This window comes from Meles meles, chromosome 10, assembly GCF_922984935.1.
Source record: "Meles meles chromosome 10, mMelMel3.1 paternal haplotype, whole genome shotgun sequence".
In the NCBI taxonomy this organism is placed as follows: Eukaryota; Metazoa; Chordata; class Mammalia; order Carnivora; family Mustelidae; genus Meles; species Meles meles.
The window spans coordinates 38139220-38162865 of record NC_060075.1 but is presented as its reverse complement, the minus strand read 5'-3'; the positions used below and the strand labels follow the sequence as shown (position 1 = coordinate 38162865).

Below are 23646 nucleotides of genomic sequence, written 5' to 3'. Positions count from 1 at the left end.
TCTAAGGAGCCTTTCTTAATATATATATATATATATATATATATATATATATATATATTTTTTTTTTTTTTTTTTTTTTTTAAAGATTTTATTTATTTATCACAAGAGGCAGGCAGAGATGGAGGGGGAAAGAGGCTCCCTGCCAAGCAGAAAGCCCAATGCGGAGCTCGATCCCAGGACCCTGAGACCATGACCTGAGCCGAAGGCAGAGGCTTTAACCCACTGAGCCACCCAGGCGCCCCTAATGAGACTTTCTAACAGAATGCCATAACTGAGCTAGAGCAAGCCTCTAGGGCTGGGAGAACAGAGAAAGGGGAGAGTATCTAAAGCAGTGCTTTTCAATCTTTAGACAAGAACCACCTGGAGAACCTGTGAAAACTCAGCTGTGTCCCATTCTCTCCATGATTCTGTTTCAGTAGAATCAACAGCTCTGGGCCGGAGCCAGATGATTTCCCTTCCTCACAAGCTCCCAGGTGCTGCTGCTGCTGGCTTATATGAGAATCAGTGTTCTAAAGAGTACTGGCATAATAACATCTTGTTTGAAATTAATGCCAAATGCAATATGGACACTACAGGGCTTTGAAAAACAACACAGAGAATGAACAAAACCTAAAGACTGAAAGGAGTACTCTTCAAATAAGACAAAGTCCTGCTCTTTTTGGGCCGACTCTAAAGATACATTGTGGACTTCTGGCTGGCCTTAGACAGCTGGAGATTGCTTTCAAGATGCCAACTCACTTTTATTTTCTGAAGTTACCAGCAAGCACTGATCACTGGGCTCAGTTTTACATAACAAGTCTTCCTGAAATTGCTATGAATACTGCTATGCATAAATACAGTGGTCAAAATCACTTTGTAAATAAATTGAAGTAAAACGCTAATGGTTCTATTTTCATTTACAGAAAACAAATCCTGCCATTTCCAAGTTGTACTTGGATGAGTCCAAGAGGAAAGATACTTTTAGATCATTACATATTCAATTCAAATAGGCCCATCACTTTAATGAATCATAAGAAGTTTACCATGCAGTAATAGTAAATGAATGCTATAACCTTGCATAGTTAGCATACAAAATTAAATAAGTTGGAATCTCTAGAAAGAAACCCTATGCCAATGAGACTGTAAAACAATCTGTTTTCCAAATATTATTCTTCTCCATGCAACCAGGTCTGGGTCATCAATTTGCCGGAGCAGTACGCTCTATCTGCTGTGTTGGATTAACCAAATTGAATCTAATAGTTTCTTAGCAGCTGCAGAGGCTTTAAAATCCTTTGCCTATACTCTTTATGATATAGGTCCATGGTGTTTTTAAGAGTACTGGTGCGCAAATCAGTGTTTCATAAAGTTAATTCTAAATCTGTTATGATTGATAGACTCAGCTCAGAGTTCTAGAAATTTTGAGTTGTTACAATCCCAAATTCTGAAAGGTTAGCTCATTACTAAACATGTGTATTATTGGAGCAATCCTAGATAATAAAATTTATCATTTATTAATAATAAAACACACAAAGGTAAGATGATTTTTCAGACAGATACCAATTTTAAAAAGTTAGTTATAACCATATTCAATGCCAAAATATCAATTACTTTCTAAGGATGACTTTACTGATTTAAACACTGTCACTTGTAAGTTGTCCTTCTTCATTTATACACTTAAAAGTACAGTGACAAACTGCACAATGGAGGTGGCTTCTCTTTCCATTACTTACCTAGGTTTTGCCACATGCTGAAAATTTCACAACCCATCGTGACGCGCATGTCACCATACCTGAAATAAAACGGAAAGCCAACCTGATACAAAGTCTTCAAAACAAAGAAGTATTTGTGTTTTTTGGGGGACAGAGAAGTATTTTTGTCTCTTCTGAATAAAAGACACGATGTTTGTAATTAAAGATATTTAATATAGATGTCTTGATGCTTCTAATGCAAATCCTTATATAAACCTTTAATGAAATAGATCTGTCCTCAAATTAATTTGCTACTATAATACACTGATTTCTGAAAGATGGAGCTCCCTCACCCCAAAAAAAGTATAAGTGCAAAATTTCCAGAAAAGATTGCTTGTCCTCTTGCTCATTGCCTCTCCACTGTCATTTCCAGTTATGGATATCCGATTTATGAATCATTCACACCAAATGCCCTCTTAATGGCACAACATTCGATTTGCCTCATATTCCCACCCAATTGTACACTGGTACTCACTTTTCTAACACCTTCTTCTTTTTGGAAGGTGTGAACATCTCTAACTGAAGACACAACTGGTTGATAAAAATGACGGCAAGGTAAAAGTAAGAATCCCAAATCTAAAACAAGAACAAAACATTTAAATGCTATAGCTTACAAAAATATTTACAGATTAAGTGACATGTCTTGGATTTGCTTCAAAAGTGGTAAGTGGATGGAGGTAGAGTTGAAATAAGATCGGCCCCGTGTGGATAATAGTTTAATCTGGATATGGGTACATGGGGGTTCATCACACTATTCTCTCTGCTTTTACATATGCTTGAAATTTGCTGTAACAAAGAGGGAAAGCAAATAAATACTATCTATTTCTATACTGCTTCAGGGCCATACCCTAGGTTTCCTAAGCTCCCTGGTGTATGTTAGATCCTTTGTTTCTCTTATAATATGTCTGAGGTATAAGTTGGGTTATTTTATTCCTGTGAGAATTCATTTTTGGAACTCCTTTTAATGGAGAATAAAAAAAAAAAAAAGGCATACACTTCTCTGGGTATGCTAATTGCTTTAAATTCAGACAGTATGTAAAAATTCCCTGCCCAGACAAATCTTTTGAGTTTAAGGTTTCTTATACCAAAAACAGCACCTTTCAGAAAGAGATCAGAATAAAATTCCCAGAAATAAACTTAACTAAAAACATATGACATAATGGAAGGAAACTACTTCTTCATGGACACCAAGTAAAATTGGAGATAATAAGGAGAAACATCATAAAGAATTAATATCTTTTATATATAAAGAGCTCTTATAAACAAAAAATATAAGAATGAGCAAAATAATGAAAAAAGTCAAGAACAGATACTTCACAAACTAAGCTATGAATTTTAGTCAATAATTTTAGGTTGGTAGATATATAGGAAATCAAATATAATTGGCATAACCCTTAACTCATTGTTCCACTTATAAATATATATCCAAGGATATATGCCAAGTTTTATATTGTAAGAAGGCACACAGAGTAATTTCTAAGAATAAAATAGCAGAAACAACTAAATATTAAAAAGCAGAGTTGTAGTTATGATATTTTCATATATTTATTATTGTATGGTATGATATAAAGACATAGTATACAAACTAAATTCCATTGGTTTTCACTGATTTGTGCTTTTTTGGTATTTTCTAGTTACCCAATAGGGACAGTTTATTCAATGTTGAATATGAAAAATGTTATTTAAAAAGAATAGGAAATACAGATGCCAAAACCTGAAAACATTAAGAAGGGAAGCCAAAATAGGCATTGCCCATCCTTGTTTACCATTTATCATCTTCCATTTAAAAAATAGTATATTAAGAATTCTTAGGCATATCAAATTATATTATAGATGTACTGAAAGTTCTGCCTTAAAGAATTTTACCAATCTTTTATTTTGTTTCTTTTCATTAATTCATTCTAAAAAAAAAAAAAAAAGTGATGATGGAGAAGTAAAGGAACTGAAGCATTTACTTTGTAAACCTTTTCTTCATATAAACTCTACTTTAAAAAATGTCTTAAAAACATATATTCTAAGTTCCCTTTGTCACACATGAGGACCATGCAAGAAAGAAGAATGAAAATTTATAGTAACAACAAGAAACTACATCCGCTTAAGCACTATGATTTCCACTAGGTTGGTAAGCATGATTATGGCCCTATCTTGTTCACAAATATAATGAAAACTTCTAATACTCATCATGAAAGCTAATATAGCCCAAGATTAATTTGGGGTAGGTGGAATAAATATGTTTTCCTATTATTAAGAGAAAGAAAATATGTTAGATGACTTCCTCAAGTACAAGGTGAAAGATCTCAGCTCAGGCAGGAGAGTCATCCAAATGGATACTTACTTTATAATCAAAGTTTTCATTTAAGAAGTTCTTACGAAGTGCATCAGACAGGTATAGAACTGTTGTAATAATAACACTAGTGATAAAAAAAAAAAGAGAGAGAGAGAGAACATTTTAAGTTGGAAACTTTGCATTAGTGAAAATTATTTATTAGATAAGAATAAAAAACAATTAAGGTAGAAGAAGAAAACCTTCAGGGGCACCTGTGTGGCTCAGTCAGTTAAGCATCCAACTCTTGGTTTCAGCTCAGGTCATGATCTCAGGGTCCTGAGATCAAGCCCCGTGTCAGGCTCTGTGCTCAGTGTGAAGTCGGTTTGGGATTCTTTCCTTCTCCTTCTCCCTCTGCTTCTGCTCCCCTTCCCACCACCCCTCCCCACAAAAATAAATAAATAAACAAACAAATAAATACTTTTTAAAAAGGAAAAGAAAAGAAAACTTTCAGGAAGCATGTGGAACAATATTACTTGAATACCATGTGCTAACTTTTCAAAATTTTCTTTAAAGTAATCTCTATATCCAACATGGGGCTTGAACTGATTACTTCCAGATCATGAGTCACATGCTCTACCGACTGAGCCAGCCAGGTGCCCCCAACGTGAAACAATCTTAGATGACTTGTATTTGAAACAGGAAAATGGAACACCAGGCCAAAAAAAAAAAAAAAAAAAAAAAAAAAAAATCCATCACTGAAGTTGGGTTCTTTGTAAAATGATACCCAGATCTATGAGTTCATATGACTCAGGGAGAAATATATCAATCTCCTGATGTCTAATAATGCTTTTATTAATTTCTGAAGCAAAATGATTAATCCAAATTTAATATTCCACATTTGATTAACATGGAAGAAAGCCACACTTTAAAAAATGATAGAATATATTGAGAATTTATGAGAGATCTTCTCTCTGTTCTCCCCTGTTTAAGGTATTAGGGGGCAGGCAAGAGCTATGGAAGGCAGACTCTCTCTCCCCTGGTGACAGAATGCCATGGAAGAAACCATTACAGACTGTTAAACTGTCTATAATCTAGCACTAAGCTGTGTGAAACTGCTAGTGGGTGGTAAGGCAATTCAGAGAATGGGGTATCTCAGGGCTGAAGAAATTAGGGAAAGATGAATTGACATTCAAAACTGAATGCATATCCAACTGGTTCATTTAATATTACATACGGCATTACACTGAAACAACACAGGTCATTCTCCAAAATACTATATACTAATGGTATATATATGGTTGATCCTGAAAACCTCCTTGGCCTCCTGAGACACATGCCCGGGGGAGTGTTTGCAAGACTAGTTCTCAGCACAGGATTTGGAATCAAGGGGTAGAGTTCTGTGACTGCCAATAAAACAAAACACCCCACCTACTTCACACCTTGAGTATCTTATTGGTAAAACCTGGACTAGAGGGATATTTACTAATTAGAAGAATATCAACAGTCTTTGAAAGACATAAAGGTTCATTATCGATATCTGCTGGAAAACTCACTATGATAGCCTTCTCCTGGGATAGGGGAATATTAATGAGACTAAGTGGTTGGATGACTGAATGAGAATAGCTCAAAGTAAAGAAAGGGAAGGAGAAGAAAAACCACGATTCCTCAGGCACCTGCCCTACCGTGAGGAATCATGTACATTTTATATATGTCAATTACATCTTTCAAAGAATCTTACTGTGAAAGTTAAGTATAAGCAAAGCCCATGAAAATGAAAAGTCCTGTGGTATCTCCAGCTCCCACCCCAAACAGGAGACATCATCAGTGAATATCCTATTAAAGAGAAAAATCACCTGCAAGTAACAGTATAAAGTGGCAATTTTTCCATAGCCACTAGCAAAATCAATGATGATAACTGAAGAATCATTAAAATTCCCAAAGTAGTTTCTCTAAAACTTACATTATGAAACTAAAGCTTAATTATCAGATAATGGAATGCTGGCAAGGAGGAAGTAGTTCATCCTTAACATGGGGTTCTAAGCACAAATGTTCTGCTTTGGTATTCAATGGAGAAATACACACAGTCCCACGATGCCTGAGTATCACATAAAAAAACCACTTTCTGGCCCATAACCGTAGCAGGCCCATTACCATAACTGGACGAGCATCAGTGGTAGTGAAACAGGACATATCTGGGATTTAGACTATTGGGCCTAATGTCCTGAAAAGGAGCCAACACATTCAACCTTCCAAGTAAGAAGGTTATTCCACAGCAAAGATGACCTATTTGTTATTTATATGTTGGGTCCCAAACACACAAACAACATCCACAGCTTATTGGCCTTATTGTCACCCAGTGAGTCTTAACCCAGCGGCTCTCTGGAATCACCCAGGAGCCTTTAAAATACAGAGGGATACCCCCAGAGATGCTAATGAATGGACTGGGGTACAGCCTGGACAGCAGGAGTGTCAGGACTCGCAGGTGATTCTCAGGTGAACCCAGAACTGAGAACCACTTCTGTAGACAAAGCAGGGCTTCTCAGACTTTAGTGGGTACCCGGTGATCTAGTTAAAATTCAAATTCTGCCTCAGTAGGCCTAAGATGGAGCCTGAGACCCTGCCATTTCTAACAAGCTCCAGGGGATGCTCTTGCTGGTCATCCTTGGTCCACCCTTTGAAGAGCAAGGCTCTCCAGAGGCCTAAGCCAGAAAAACATTCCAACAAACTCTGCTTCACATTCTCCTGGCTTCTAGAATTCTATGCCAGTCATTACACTTGGCAGTTCTTAAATGGGGAATGCAGTCCTTGTTCTAGATTGAACACTTCGTCCTCTCACCAAGGTGGTGTCATCCTTAGGCACAAGAGGTACAGGGCATAGGACCCATGATCTTTGGAGGAGCTTTGGAAAATGCAAAGACCTGAAAAAATGTTATGGGACCAAAAATTAAAACTGCAAAATAACAACTAAAATTAAGTTCATTACATGTCCACAGAATACAATATTACTTATTTCATTGATTGTCCAATTTCATATTTAGGCGACGCCTATTATATTAAAAAAAAAAGGATAGGTTACCTTTTACAACTTCACAAGAAATCCTAAACATACAGAAATGCTGAGAAATCACAAGCAAATGGAGTTAAACGACTCACTCATAGGCTAATAATTTAAAAAGCAAAATGCAAAAATTGCTTTTCATTTCTTCTCTTCAGTAAAATGTGGTGTGTGGGTCTACTTAATGTGTTTGATATGTTGAGAGGTAAGACCTCCAAAAACAAGACTTCTCAGAACTAGAAGGACCTAAAGTGAGTCTACTTCAAATGCTTTGCATTTATGCTTATAACATTCAGCCCAAGTCATGGAGGCAGCTCCCAGAGCTTTGTACGGTAACTCAGCACTGAGTCAGGATCCGGGCACACAGGTCTCCAAGCCAGCTAAAGGCGTTTGTACATTATTGCTCCTTCATTGTGGTCAATACCTGGGGTGTTTAGGGTTCTTTCTTTACTTGTTCCAGTTTTTCCAAAACCATGTGGCTCTTTTGGTTTTATTCTTTTACTCATGACTCCGTTTCTGAATATAAGGACATCTCAAATCTCAACACTCCATTTCCATAGCCAAGAAAGCTTTGCAATCTGTTACTACAAATGGTCAAATGACTGATGGCTGCCACAGAAGTGCAGGCACAAGGATGACTTCCAACAACCTTCATCTATGGGCACAGCACCACAAAATTTACACATGAAAGAGGAACTGGTGCACAGGAAATCAAAGTGTTTTTTTTGTTTGTTTGTTTTTATTAACACTTTTAAATGTTTAGGGGCTTCATTAATCTTTTTTTTTTTTTTTACTCAAAGTTTCTGCTTCAAGATTTTCAGCTGCTACCTCATTCTGGCATTTAGAAAGTTCTGAAGCAAGGCTATCTCTATGCTATTGAAATCTCATCTACTTTAATTTGTCTGTGGTAAACTACTTGGACCTGATAACAAGCTTAAGCAAAAGGCCACCTCCACAAATTACACCTGGACTGGGAGAAGCAGCTTGTGGAGAAACTGGGTTTCAACAAGACTAACGTTTACACACTGAAAACCTATGGAATTCTAATCATGGAGAACAACAACTTCCCTACAACCTGGTGGGTGAATAGGGGTAGGAAAAATCAACACAAAGACACTGGGGGCAAAGGAAAGTCCTTGAAGGCCATTCAGGGAACTGGTCTAAGCTAGCGGTCTGCAAGCTTTAGAGTGATTGACAAAATCACCTGGAGGATTTCTAAGACTTCAGGGCCTTACCACCTCCGATGGCCTGGTGAGCTCCAGAGGGGGCCCAATGAGATGATTCTTTTTTTTTTTTTTTAATTTTTGTTTGTTTATTTATTTGACAGAGAGAGATCACAAGTAGGCGGGGGGGTGGGGAAGCAGGCTCCCTGCGGAGCAGAGAGACTGATGCGGGGCCTGATCCCAGCACCCCAGGATCATGACCTGAGCTGAACGCAGAGGCTTAACCCACTGAGCCACCCAGGCACCCTGAATGGGACGATTCTAATGCATGTGATCCCCCAGTTTCATTTTGGGGACTGTGTCACAGATGGAGGGGAAGACAGCCAAGGGTTGGAACTTGGAGAGCAGTGACATGGGGGGATCTGGCCTTTTTAACCACTGCTTCACCAGCCCACAGTCAGTTTTACTGAATGACTGTAGCCTCACCACTATATCTAAACCTACGCTTTGTTGTACTTATTTGCTGTACTAGGTAATTCTAAAATGAGAAGTTGGTAAAACATTTTATGCCTTTTTAAAAGCTATTTTGAAGAACGGACTGAAGGCACTCCAAGGGGAGGGCACAGCGTAAGCCAAAATGGAAGCAGGAAATGGAGTGATTGTGCTTTTAGTCAAGGAAGCATTCCGCGTGGGTGAGGAAGAACAAGAAAAGACTGAAACAGAGGGATTTAGGGATTTTAAAAACTCCCTTGACCTTCTCCAGTGAGCAGTACCAGCAGAAAGTCACTCATGTGTCAACAGGCTCAGTTTTAGCCCATCGGGCTCGGATCTTAAGGAAGCCTTTCATCCCTGGATTCATTCTTCCTACCAGCTCCTCACAACTCACCAGGACATGGAGTATGCGGGATATTCTTGTAAATATTAGCTGTCGCTATTTAAGTTTGGCACATTCATCTGAGTAATAGATAGTCTGGGTAAAAATCAGTATCTTATCGCTCCCCTAGACAGTAAACTTGTTCAAGGATTATTGCCCTAATAGAAAAACACCACCACTTACAGCAAAAAAGAGGGGTTAGCGGTGTTGATAGGTACGCAGCAGATTAGCTGCTCAACCTCCCAACTTTTCATCACATATTCTGTCTTCCTCCTGTTCCTGGGCCAACGCTCCCAGCTAAGACCAAGCTTTCTTTGTGTGCACAAGATCAGAGCTATTCTAAGTGTGGCACTTCTTTCATTGAGAAAAATGCAATGAAAGCAATGGCAAGAAGCAATGGCAGCTAAACTAAAGTGCATGCCAATGTGGTTGGTTGCCTTTCCAGTGCAAGCTGCTCGTGCTCAGGGAACAGGCAGTTCTCAACAGGCACACTGCAGTCCTGCACTTGTCCCAACCCCACACCCTTCCCCCACCCAACTTGTTCCTTCACTTATTCCTGTTTTCTTCAGTAGCATCAGTATTTCTGTCTTTGCTGAACCATTCCTATCTGTAAGCCAAAATACTTGTTATTCCATATCTTAAAAAGAGTCCTGGGCGCCTGGGTGGCTCAGTGGGTTAAGTCGCTGCCTTCGGCTCAGGTCATGATCCCAGGGTGCTGGGATCGAGTCCCACATCGGGCTCTCTGCTCAGCAGGGAGCCTGCTTCCCTCTCTCTCTCTCTCTGCCTGCCTCTCTATCTACTTGTGATCTCTCTCTGTCAAATAAATAAATAAAATCTTTAAAAAAAAAAAAAAAAAGAGTCCTCGTCCCTCAACTCCTTCCAGATCCCCATTTCTCTGCTCCTTTCCACAGCAAAACTTCTAAAAAGCTGTTTTCACTTTCTCAGTTCCTAGCTGTTCTTGAATTCACTCTAAGAAGGCTTCCTCCTCCATCAGCGCCCTGGAAGAGCACATGTCATGGTTATCCGTATCTACACTACAGTGCCAGATCTGGGGCAACTGTCAGTCTTCATCATCTCCAACCTCCAGCAGCTCTTGATACTCCTTCCCTCATGAAATAACTTCTTCGCAGGACATGATACGCTGCTGGGTCTCATCTTAAATCATGGGCTGCTCCTTTTCAGTCACTGGCTAGATTCTTCTCCATGTCTTGACCGTTAAAATGGCAGCATGCTCTACAGCTCCAAACTAAGTACTTTTTTCTTTTAAATCTACTCTCTTCTGGGTGCTCTCATTCAGTGTCATGGCTTCAAATATCATCCACAGGCTGGTGACCCTCAAAGATGCATCTCCAGCCCTAACCTCTCCCCCCTCAGCTCCATGTAAGCAGGTTTAGCTTCCTCTTCTGTTTCCACTAAGATATCTAGGAGCATTCCAAGCTCCTGTTTTACCCAAGATTCTTCACCTGCCCCACTCCCAAAGCTTCTCCTCTTGTATCTCCCCACCCAAGTGAATGGCACCACCATTCATCCTTCTGTTCAGGCCAAAATTCTAAAGGCAAATCTTTCTTTTTTTTCTCTGCCATCCATATCCAGTCATCTGCAAGTTATGTTACCTTGATCTTCAATATCAATCTTACTACATTCACTGCAATCTACCTGTTCAAGCCATTAACATCTTAGCTGGATTGCTGTATTAAGCTCCTAACTGGTCCTTCTTGGTTTCTCTCCCTCTTTTCTCAAAACAAAAACAAAAAAAAACAAAACTTATTCATTTATTTCAGAGAGAGCGAGCGAGCGAACATGCACACGAGTTGGGGCGGGGTGCAGGAGAGGGAGAAACAGACTCCCCACTGAGCAGGGATTCCCCATGTGATGCTCAATCCCAGGACCCTGGGATCATGACCTGAGCCAAAGGCAGATGCTTAACCAAATGCTTTCTTCTTGGTTTCTTTTAATGCTTCTCTACTCCTAATATTTGGGCCCTGTCTTCCTCTTCTAACCTCATCATTACAGGTTCCTTCTTGCCTCATGTTCCAGCCACACTAACAGTCTTTCAGTTCCTTGAATGTGCCATATTTACTCTAACCACAGGGCCCTTGTATAAGCTATTCCTGCTGATAAGAACATTCTTCCTTTGCTGTCTGCCTGTTAACTCCTCCTTTGGTATTCAGTTCAAGTTTTATTTCCTCATGAAAGAGGCTTCCAATCCCAGTTCAGAACAAATTTTCTTTCATAAACATCTTCCAAGAACTATGCTCTATCTTTATGGCATCTATTTTATACTTTAGACACTGAAAAAATACTTGCTGAATCAATGGGTCAGTAAATAAATGAATGACCTTCCCTAAGAATCTTTGGGTCCATAAATTACCTATTTGCTACACTCCTCTCATTTGAAAGCTAAATTAGTTGAAGGTAATGGTCAACTACATAATTCCGTGTTTGGTGAGAAAAAGCACAAAAGAAAATGCATGCTATATTTGAAGCCAACATGCACACAAGATAAAGAAAATAAGGGTCTGAACTTTCAAGTGTAAGGCCAGAAGATTTTACCTTCCTCAGTAAGCAAGTCTGTTATAAGATTTATCTCTTTGAAAATGTATAAAGCTGTGACTTTATTTTTGTACTATATTTTGCAATGTGTATGGGAAGGGGGTGGAGAGAAGCTTGTCTCAAAGTGTCCTGTATTTTTGGTACTTAATTTTCATCTCCCTTATGTTCCTTCTTTCTCAAATTGAGCAGTTGTTCTCATCAGAAACATCTACTAAGAACTTAACAGTGGGCATAACATAGCTTTGCACACAAGCAAGAGAGACACGTCTCATCCTTGAGCAAGTTAGACTGGACAGACTTACTGTGTTGCCCAATATTGGACATTCAGGTGGAAATAAACACAAGACCATACTAATGATCAAGTGTCTGGTCACAGCTTTTGGTAGGACTTCACATAAAGCAGGCAAGCTACAGGACTTGGGACAACATAGTTTACAGATGGAAGTTAAGGCTTTTAACTTACTTCAAAATGGGAAGAAAGGACCAACACATCAAAGAATACATATTTTGAGGGATGAGCTATTCAGTTGCACTTAAGGGTAGGGCAGTGGTGACTTTTCAGCTAGTTACTATCAGTTTGACATGTATTAAGCACAAAGTGGGCAGTAAAAGTGGGAGTTTGGGTAAAAATGCCTCTTTGAGGGGCCCTGATCAAATGTTCGTCTAAGAAGGCACCATGGAAGAAAGGTGGTAAGCTTCAGAGATGTGGATCTAGCCCTGCAACTTGCTTCTATAGTTTAGCAAATGATAATGTTTTCTTTTCAATGTATGCTAACATTTTTTAAAAAGATTTTATTTATTTGAGAGAAAGAGAGTGGGCGAGAGTACACCCAAGTGTGTGTGTGGGGGAGAGGGGGGATGGAGGAGCAGAGGGGGACGGAGAGAGAGAAGGAGACTCCCTGCTGAGCAGAGCCAAAGCAGAGCTTGATCCCAAGACCAGAACCTGAGCCAAAGTCAAGAGTTGGATGTTCAACCGACTGAGCTACCTAGGCGCCCCTGCTCTTTAACATATTTCAAATATCTTTAACATCTTTCAGAAATTTACCTTTTTACCAGTACAGTAGTGGCTAATATTTTTTATGGATTTCTAGTATATTCTAGAAAATACTGCATTCACAAGGCAAGAAAAATCTTACATGGTTTCATAATTTGAATGGGAAATGGCTAGGGTGTTTGCATGGGGAGAAGAGTGGGAAGCAGAGCAGCACAGAAGAGAGTCTGTTCCAACTTGGCCGGTGTTCTCTACCAGACCCTGGAGTCCTCTCTCCAAATTGGGTCGGACTTGCCATCACCAGTAGAAAAACAGTGCCCATTTCTTATCAGCACTGACCTGAGTGGCAAGAGCATGATGTTACTGCATTTAGCAAAGGTTGATGGCCTTTTTCTTGGGTTTGCTTTGGGAGCATCTTCTGTTTAGACGTCTTACACAGAGCTCATCCTAAACTAACTCATGCTCCTGTTTGGTTAACGCTGTAGATAAAAATCTTGAACATCATGTATTTACTCAAAAGCAGAATCTATACTTCCAAGTCTGTTACCCATTTGCGTGACCATGAAACTTCATAAATGGAGTAGAGATTTTTAGGTAGGTAGAAAGAGAGAGAGGGAGAGAGAGAGAGAGACAGTGTTTAATTTTTAAAAAGGCACATTGTGGTCACGGTTTTCAGGAAGCTCGAGCAGAGCCTGTGTGTATAAGGAACAAAATGTCAAATTTATTTTTGGTTTGAATTTTTGCCATTGAATATTCTAATTCAAGTCAAAACATCCTTCTGGACACAAGGCAGGCATAATGACCAGATGATGATGTTGTGTGATGGTGATGTCAGCAGCCTGGACCTCTTCCCAACTGGCTCCCTGGACCACTTCAGAGCCCTCTGCACATACCTAGAATGTTAGATCTTTGGTAATAAGGCCAGATTCATGACCAATAGTTCCCTTTAAACCTATGGCAGCCGGATATCCAGAGGAAAAGATACTTGATTCTACTCACAGATATCCAACTAAATATGCTAAATTCTAAAGAGAGCTATTTCAAGAGTTTCAATTAGTCTTGAACACGGAAAAGCTGCTTCTGTACTTATGTAAAATATAATATGCCATATTATACTATTTGTTACTTCACAAGTTTTTAACACTTCGTTTTAACACCTCCACATCTATAAATGTATACTGCAGCAGAAGTCATATTAGGCGTATCTTATCAAAATCCAACCCTATATTCCTGGGGCTCTTACCACCATCATACCTGGCATCTGGGGAAGACATATGGTAACTTTGGTCTACAGATAGATACCTGGAGAATTCAACCTTTATCTTGAATATGAGGATGTTCGGGGCTGGACAAGAGGAGGAAGGAGAGGCAGGCAAATGTAGACTTGAAGGAAAGAATGCTTACGAAACGGTACATTATGAGTGTGGAAGTAAACATCGGCCAGTTTCCTAAAGAACTTCACCTTCATTCTGTATGCTGAGATGACAGAGACAGGAAGCGTGAGACCAGATACCACCATGACACTCTCCTGGAAGGTTCCTGACATTCAGGCTGCTGCCTAATCTCCTTTCTTGGCTCCTACTCCTTCAAGTACTGACTCTGATCTTTTTCCCCCCCCTGGATATGCCTAATACAAGCTAATTTTGCCAACCTTCAGAGATTCAACTTTATGTCAATATCTCCCCAAATGTCTTCTCTAGCTCTAAATTTTGCAGACAGCATTATTTTCGGCTCTCTACTGGCCATATTTCTTGGCTGTATAAAAGGAACTTCAATCTTCATGTGTCCAACTTGGGGATCATATCTTACTCCCAGTGCTGAGCACATGGTAGATGCTTAGTGTATCCTGCTGAGTTAAAATGAATTAAGAAAGATTAGAAAATTCTCAAGTGTCCAGCAACAGGGCTGGTTAAATAAATGATGGTACACCAATTCAACAGAACATTATATGCCTATACAAGAAAAAAAGAAACATAAATGAATGAGGGGCTTTCTACGCATTAATGTGGAAAGACTGCCAGGATTTTTAAGCAAAAAGAGCAACGTGCAAAATCGTGTATATATTAAGCTACCTGCCAGGCTCTCTATAAAGGAACACCAGAAGGTCATGCAAGAAGCTAATAAAAGTGGTAACTACAGGCTGGGGATAAGGGATAAATACAATAGGTGGGAGGAGGATTTTTCAATGTACATTCTTCTTGTATTGTTTGATTTCTGAACTATGTTAATGTATCACCTGTTTAAAACAAATAATAATATATATATATTTTTCATATGGGAGAAGTTAAGTCAGAGACAAAGAAAAAGAATCCCAGGACTTAAACTTTCCAACTTGAGATCAAACTAGAAGAATCATTTGCACCTCTTCTCCTCTATATATCAAGCTGCAGTTATCATCAACTTAAAAGCCTTACTTGTTAGCCACCAAGCGCATAACAGTCCAGTCCTTTGGAAACATCTCTGGGCGTATCAATATTCGGAACACAGTAAATATCTGTAGCAGGAAATCCTTGGATAGGAAGGAAACAGACCATTTTATTGAGTTATTATAACTGTCAACACACACACACAGACACACGCACACAGCACTGTTGTTGCCATTTCCAAGGCAACTAGAGAGAAGGAAGTCATGCTTCCCTAATTCACCAGGAGAAGGAATCATCACCCTTCCCCTTCTCACCACCCAACTAGCTTGCTACCCTTCCCAAATGTTCTCTTTTCCTTTTCTTTCTCATACACAGTGGAGATGAGCTTTCATTCCTCTTCACAAGCTCTAAACATTTAGATTTTATGAATAAAGAGGAACTGATAGTTGAAGATAAGCAGACAGATATATTCTTTCTACTATTATAGTGTCCTCTACACAAGAACTTTTCGTATTGAGAGAACAATCAACAGTTCTTCCTTTCAGGTGGGTGTCAAAATTACAAAGTTTTCATTAAAAAGCATTTTAAGTGAACACCCAAGTTTCTTCGAGGGCATTCTGAGGATACAGCGTCAATGGCAGGCATGCAGGTTTACAGCATCTGAGTGTGCTATGTAGAAGACACTCCAATAAGGATGTGTGCTATGCTGAGCCCAGTGCTGAGTGCTTAGTAGCTATGATGGTGTCAAGGAATTCTTCACAGAGGTGTCATGCCAGAGGGAAATGGGATTTACTGAGATGTTATCTTTCAACTGATCACCTAGAAACACTCTTGACAAGAAGCTACTGCAAGACACAGAAATACCTCTTTTTAATACATTTCAAGTGACAGCACCTCAAACGCTGTAGCATACTACACTTAACAGGGACTCAAGGAGACCCCATGCTACATGTACTGAACGACAGAAAGCATGCCCAATCAGAAAGAGACTGGCTCAGTCTAGCTTGTATTTCGATTTATTAACTAGAAAACATAAAGATTTGCTGATAACCTTAAGCAGTGCTAGGAATATATCTCTCTACCAATCCGATGGAAGGCAACAGTATGGTGTTGCTTAATCTTAAAAAAAAAAACACACAACACGAGAGTTTTATTTATGAAACCCAACAACACATTATGTTAAACATGTAAGCTGCTTGAATACAAGATTATGGTTATCATTCATATCATCAGAAGATAGAATCTGAAAATATAAGAAACATGTGGGAGCTCTGTGTGTGTGCATGTGTGTTCGCATGTATGCGTGTGTGCACATGTGGTTTTTTAAAAAGATACTCTAACAGCTTTGATCAAGTCCATAAATATTTTGACACAAATTTATTTTGGCTTCTTGGGCATCAACACACATACATTGATATGTACTATGTGCCATGTGGAAATACGCCCTCTAGGTCACTTGGCTTTAAACGGCCAGACAGATCTTTGTCATGTAGGCAGAATCAACAGTTTCCCAAATGAATTCTACATCAGGTCAGACAATCTGGGGAAACACCTCACATTCTAGCCCTCTTTTGGGAAAGCAGGTCATTCTCTTACTAAAACAGTGAGAAACCTTTCTTATAGCATTCTAAAACTTATTCCAGAGAGTTTTTCAGTTCATTCTTTTGGGTTTCCCAGACATGACTACATATACTCTCTGCAAAAATGGGTGTCTGAATTTACCTTTGAAAGAATTATATATGAATTCAGTTTCCAATCTGGCTGCACTTGCTTAGATAGATGTTTAAAAAAAAAAAATCATGAAGGTGGGAGTCACTTCTCATGTTTCACAATGACTTAACAATAGCTTAATTTCTAAAATACTGAAATTTCATCTTTTTTAAAAAAATACTGAAATTTCATCATTTCCCCTCAAAACTTTTAGAGAGTTGGAACTTGGAGGTAGCACCCTTAGCAATGGAGTGTGTGTATGGGAGGAGGTAGGAGGGAGTGACAGAAGCCACACAGGACATTGGGGAGGGTATGTGCTATGGTGAGTGCTGTGAAGTGTGTAAACCTGGTGATTCACAGACCTGTACCCTGGGGCTAATAATACATTATATGTTAATTTTTAAAAAGTTAAAAAAAAGAAGCCACACAGAGGCAGAATTGTCTGAAAAACTGGCTACAGCAGGCAGGACATCTAGCTTCTGGGCTGACAACTTTGGTTGCTCTTTTGTAGTGCTCGGGTCAAAGGGCAAGTTATTCCAGGTGGAAGAGGTGGACACAGATCATCTGTTTCGGTGCCATCTTGTTTTCTTTTTTTTTTTTTTTTTTAATATTTTATTTATTTATTTGACAGAGAGAGAGAGGTCACAAGTAGGCAGAGAGGCAGGCAGAGAGAGAGGGAGAAACAGGCTCCCCACTGAGCAGAGAGCCCGACACGGGGCTCGATCCCAGGACCCTGAGATCATGACCTGAGCCGAAGGCAGAGGTTTAAACCACTGAGCCACCCAGGCGCCCCCCATCTTGTTTTCTTATTCCCACTAATCTCACAGAATAAAAGGTGTGGTGGTGTACGACACTGGGCCAACACTTGCGTAGTGACATAAATCTTTGCTTCCCGTATGAAAACTTTTTAGTCTTTCAAATAGCTTTCTATGGTATCCATGCAAGCAAGCTTCATCTACCTTTATAGAGCCCAACACATTGTGGCAATCTGACGATGTTTCATCAGAGGGTAACATAAACACCTTCTACTGTGACCCTCCTACGAGACAGAGCTCAGCAAGGATTTACCCTCAGCTGCCACGCAACGGGTTTCATTCAAACTCAGTTCCAGTCGTTTAAAACACTAATGCCTGAATGCTGGATTCTTCAACACCCACTGCCTGCCCTCTCCAAATCCACTGCGGTTTCCCAGTCTGCCCTAAGTACTTCTCAGCTCTGATCATTTCACTGAACGTGTGCTTTTGCATGTCTATAGGACATTATTTTGCACACATAACAATAACTAACAGATCTTTCCTATAATTTAAAAAAAGAACATTACTAAAATAATATTCCTGTTTGGATAGCAACAAGGAAGTGTTTCATGTGCTGCTACGTTAAAATTGGTAGCCTGGGAGCAGTTTCTTTTTTGTTTACTTCAAATAGCACAACATGGTAACTTAACTGCATTACTGTTTTTATTCTGATCAGGGTTCAAAATAGATTAAGGAACAGCGAGGTAGTACTTTATAGAAACACTTTTTCCTTCAGTGCAAGAGGTTCAAGTAAGGAAGATCATGTGAAAACCAAAACGATAAGAATGCCCATACTCAAACAGAAAAGAAAGCAAGAGCAATTTTTTTTATTTTAATTTTTAAACTTTTAAACAAACATATAATGTGTTTTTATCCCCAGGGGTACAGGTCTGTGGATCGCCAGGTTTACACACTTCACAGCACTCACCATAGCACATACCCTCCCCAATGTCCATAACCCCCCTCCCCCCAGCAACCCTCAGTTTGTTTTTTGAGATTGAGTCTTTTATGGTTTGTCTCCCTCCCGATCCCATCTTCTTTCATTCTTTCTTTTCCTACCCCTCTAAACCCCCCATGTTGTATCTCCACTTCCTCATGTCAGGGAGATCATATGATAGTTGTCTTTCTCCGACTGACAAGAGCAATTTTTTATGACTTTAGAAATCATCACTAACATTTATTCATTCATAAATGCTGAGTGCTCTGTTATGTACCAGGCACTGTGTTAGACACTGGGGACACCTAGTGGGGTAAGATACATTCTTTTTATTTTATTTGATTGCAAAAAGATACATTCTTTTATGTATTTATTTATTTATTCATGGAGTATCTGTGACATGTCTTACCACAGCAATCTGAACGGGATGCTTGCCTTCAGGGAGTGTGCAGTTTGGCGGGAGAGATGAATGTTAATCTAAAAACCACACAGATCTATGCATGTGCTGCAAATGAGGCGAAGTCTGAGGACCTCTTCCATGCAGAGGGAAGACTACCAGCAGGCCTTAAAGGCAAGAGATAGATAACACAGGGTTGCCTGGACTGCAATGGGGAGTGGCGAGAAGTGGAAGATTAAAAAAAAAAAAGGTAAATAGATCTCATTCCCCTTCCATGGTAAGGGATGTGGAAATTTATCCTGAGGGCCATGTAAGGCAGTGAGGGGTTTTTAGGCAGTTGGGTGAGAGGACTAAATTTGTTCTACACTCATTTCCTGACGATATTGTACCAAAAACTGCTTGGTGTTTACACAGCATACTGTGGTATCAGCGTAGCAGAAGACAGAAATGAAATTTATACAACAGAATTAGTGAGACACAGAAGGAGGAATTCCAAGTCCATGAAACATGAGTTAAGAACTCAAGAAAAGAAAGCATTAGACCACGACAGGGTCTCCTTATGTCAAAAGCAACGGAAAGGAACAGAGCCTCCTAGGAACACATTTCCTTCACTTAGGATTTAAAGTATAGTCAAATATTGTTTTAAAAACTTGCCACAAATCTCAAATGTGTAACAGCCTTGGTACGGGGTTTGAATTCAATTAAAGGGTGTTAATAACTATTATCACATTGAAATTCATAACCTTAAAGGTGACTATGTAAGCATATTATGCAAAACTAACCCCCAAGTGGTCTTCAGTCTTCAAGAGCTAGAGAACTATTTTATAATACAATAAAGGCTATAAATTGGAATAATTGTACAGAAAAAAGATGATTTATGAGGTATGCAGACATTATTAAGAGGATTGTTTCATTCAACAGAGATATATTGTTCTAGGCCCTGGAACAGTCCTTTGTGCTTAGGACACAAAGACATGGTCCCTACTCTCACAGAGCACAGTCATCAAGGATCCAAGGAAAGAACATTTAGAAGGCAGTGCCGGGTGATATCAGGGAGGGTGGGAAAGAGTGGGGCTGGGGGGCCACCATATTCTGTGAATGCTTTGTACAGAAAGTGATTCCTGAGATGGATTTTACAGTATAAACTAAAACCAGGGAGGGATTAATAGGGGGTAAAATTAAGCAATTCAAGTGAGTGAGTAATGGTAGACTAGGCATGTCAGGGAGACACAAAAAAATGATTCAGAGGAATTAAAAACTGTAGAGTTGGTTAGGAATATGCAAGTAATTTTAAGCGGCTGTTGTGAAAGGGGTTTGGAGGAGGGTGAAGGATAATGAGGACGGAAGGTAGACTGAGGACAGGGATGACTTGGGAGAGACTGGACCTTGTCCCACAGGTGACGTGAAGTCCTCAGGGTTTTAAAGTTGGATTGTGACTTGATCAGATGGGATTTTTCAAAGCTGGGGGCCAGTATATGGGAGACAACAAAAGGCTGTCAAAGTGCCATACCTCAGTTTCAGAACAGGTATAATCACATGCTTAAAGCAGGATCCCCACCGTTCTATGTGAAATGTCACAATCAACAAAAAACAGGAGACTCACTGCTCTCCACGTACAAGAAATACCATGGATATGGACAACACTTTAGCCCTTAGCAGAAGGTGGGTGTATAATAAAACATTACTGACTACAGAAGGAGGAAAAAAAAAAAACAACTCTAATCACTTCCTAGTCTTTGCTTTTGTTCATTTCTAAAATACTGCCATGCTCCCCAGAAGGAAAGGACTACACAATGCAGAGTACCAGCTCCTACACAGTTCTGTTGACATTGTGACTCAAACCACTCACACAGAGCCCCTGAGGACCCAGGAGAAGCATGCTGTTCAAAATGCCAGAAGCCACTCCAACAGTAACTGGAGATATCCTGATTCTTCAAGCAAGAATGGAGTTAAAACACCAATAACCTTAGTAGATATGGGAACTCCGTACTTTTAAATTTGTTTTCATTTAGAAAACCACTGTGAAATGCTAGGCCAAATCTTTTTTGAATTGGTATGAAGAAAGAAAAAAGCAGTGATCCTAGAGATAAACAACAAAAATATTAATCAAAATATTTCAGGGCACCTGGGTTGCTCAGTCCGTTAAGCCACTGCCTTCGGCTCAGGTCATGATCTCAGGGTCCTGGGATGGAGCCCCGCATCGGTCTCTCTGCTCAGCAGGGAGCCTGCTTCCCCCTCCCTCTCTGCCTGCCTCTCTGCCTACTTGTGATCTCTCTCTCTGTCAAATAAATAAATAAAATCTTTAAAAAAAAAAAGAATATTTCAATGTATAATATATCAGTACCAAGGAAGATTTAAAATGCATATATCCTGTGATCCAATTGTTTGACTTCCAGGAATTCATTTTACAGCAATAAGAGCCCAAGTCCATAGAGACATGTGTGTCACAATGTTCCCTGCTGTAACCTTCTCTTGGCAAATATCAGAAAGATCCTGAATGCCCAGCAAAATGGGAATGATTAAATTATTAGCATCTGTGTAGTGCGATTCAGAGCAATAAATGATACACTGATCTCTATAATATTCATGACATATTACTGTGTGAAAAAGTGTGACTAATATGAATAGTAGGATTCCATTAAAAATGTGTGAATATATATATACAGAAAAAAATACTATGTGAGGATATAGCCTTATGTATCAACAGTAGCTACGTCTGGAGATGAGAATACACATGTGTGGAAGGGAGGGGGACATACTTTATCACTTTAACCAGTAGGTAAGATGGGGGATTTGGTGTCTAATCCCAGGATCAGTTACAATTTTCCATTAAATACCACTTTACTAAGCTGCACGTTTCCTTACATGCAGTTCCCTTATATATATATATATTCCATTTCTAACCTAAAGGTAGATATAAAACCCCCAAATAACTCTCCTTCCATTAATTTGGCCTTTTATCCCCGCTTCATGACTGGAACTGCGTTACTACTTTTTAAGGAGTTGACAAATGAAATTTAATGCAATTTGACGGCAAAGATCTTGGTTAAACAAACTTCATTAAAGTTTAAGAAAAAGCTGAGTTTAGCTGCTGAGCAAAGAGCTCGGATGTTAATAGAATTCCAGGCCCTCTCAGTTACTTCCTTGCGGGCATGGAAGGTGCTTGGGGCAGGTTAGCAGGGAGTAAAATGAGGCATGGCCGGAAAAGTGTTGAGCACCGCATGGCCCATGGGGTGCGGGTAGGGGTGAGGATGAGGAGGTATTCTAAGACTGCCATTGTTGTTTTTATACATCCCACTCATTTATAACCTAATGATTTAGATGCTCTTAATAACATTAAAGCATTAAGAGAGATTATTTTATTAGGTTTGATATCTCTATAACGTCTAGCCAAGGTGCTTAACAGATGTCTATTGAATCATGTAATTGACATTTGTAATGAAATCATAATGGTGCCTACTTCAGGGGGTTGAGGATTAAATGAGTTAACATGAATCAGTCTTTTAGAACAGTACTTTGCATGTATTGTTTTATAGAATTGTGTGTTTTTAGAAGTCCTCAGTTTCTTTACTACCAGAGTTAAATCTTAAAGTATTCTAAAAATTCTGGTTTTATAATCCATTTGGCAGCAAAACCTGACTTTAATTATTTAGTTTTCATTTAATCCCACTTAGAGTGAATATTTTTTAACTGCAGTAATATTGAGATGTTTAATCATAGTGGCTATCCCAAATCCTACTGGAGGTCCTATACCATATACAGTATGTACACATTATCTTCCTGAAATGTCAAATCTTCTAATTTCTAAAATAATGTTATTAAGAAATTTGCATAAGGGACAGTGGAATGGTGTTATTCTTCTTTGAAAGATCCTGTAATGTAGCTTTCAGTAGCATAAACAGGGGTATTTGGCTTTGAAGAAAAAGGAGACTAAGAAAAATGGATCTGTTAAAAGGTGAACTCTGAACTTTTAAAATACAGATTAAAATCCGATGACTAATTAGCCTTTAATAAAATAAGTGACCTTTAGCTTGCCTTCACCCCAGTTACGCCACTCCCATTCTTACACCAGAAAGTGATCTTTCTTGTCAAGGCTACTTCCGTCCCCTCCTGCTGCCTTCCCAGGGAACCTTCCTACCTCGTGCACTTCTTCCTTGCACCTTCAGCTTCTCCTCTACCAGCTCTAATTGTTGCTATTTACACATGCTTAAGTCTCCTCCATCATAATTATTCCTACGATATCCAAAGTTCTCCTTTAGTAGACATCTTATCCTCCTTTTCTTGGAACATGGTACTAAGTTTACTGTGGCTTCTTCTCTTTTTATTCCTCAGTTCATGACAGCTTGGCTTCTACCCTCACCAATGCACTGAAATTGCTCATTGAGTTCATCGACAATATTAAAGGACCCTTTTAGGATCTTACCACACCTTGCAGCAGCAAGCAGTGTTCAACACTTCTTCCTCCTTGATGCTTGGATTCTATTCAGATCCCTTCAATTACATACTCTACACTCTCCTTGAATGATCACATTTATGCCCAATGATGTCAATGACAATTTCCAAATCTACATCTGCAGTCCAGCTTTCTCTCCTAAACTTTAGACACTGTCTATGGGACAGGACCATCTTGATGTCTCTCAGGTGACCAAACTCTAGCTGAAACCAGATTTATGTTTGCTTCCTAACCTGTACACCCACACCTCCTGGGTTCCCCTTGCAGTGAATGGCACCAACAACTGGCCAGTTGTCAAAGAGCCTGGGAGTCATCTTCAACTCTTCTCTCTCTTCACCTTTTTTATAAATTGAGTGACCA

At 39.3% G+C, this 23646-nt stretch overlaps 1 protein-coding gene across 4 annotated transcripts in view; it reads right to left on the bottom strand.

Moving 5' to 3' along the window:
- Positions 1 to 23646, bottom strand: part of DOCK4 (dedicator of cytokinesis 4) — a 432562-nt gene that overhangs the window by 73763 nt on the left and 335153 nt on the right. For all 4 annotated transcript variants that reach the window (XM_046020394.1, XM_046020397.1, XM_046020396.1 and 1 more), the window contains exons 27-30: positions 15044 to 15138; positions 4063 to 4138; positions 2203 to 2303; positions 1710 to 1768 (exon numbers count right to left, since the gene is read on the bottom strand). In XM_046020394.1, the coding sequence (XP_045876350.1) occupies positions 1710 to 1768; positions 2203 to 2303; positions 4063 to 4138; positions 15044 to 15138 (331 nt within the window). The remainder of the gene's footprint in view (positions 1 to 1709; positions 1769 to 2202; positions 2304 to 4062; positions 4139 to 15043; positions 15139 to 23646) is intronic.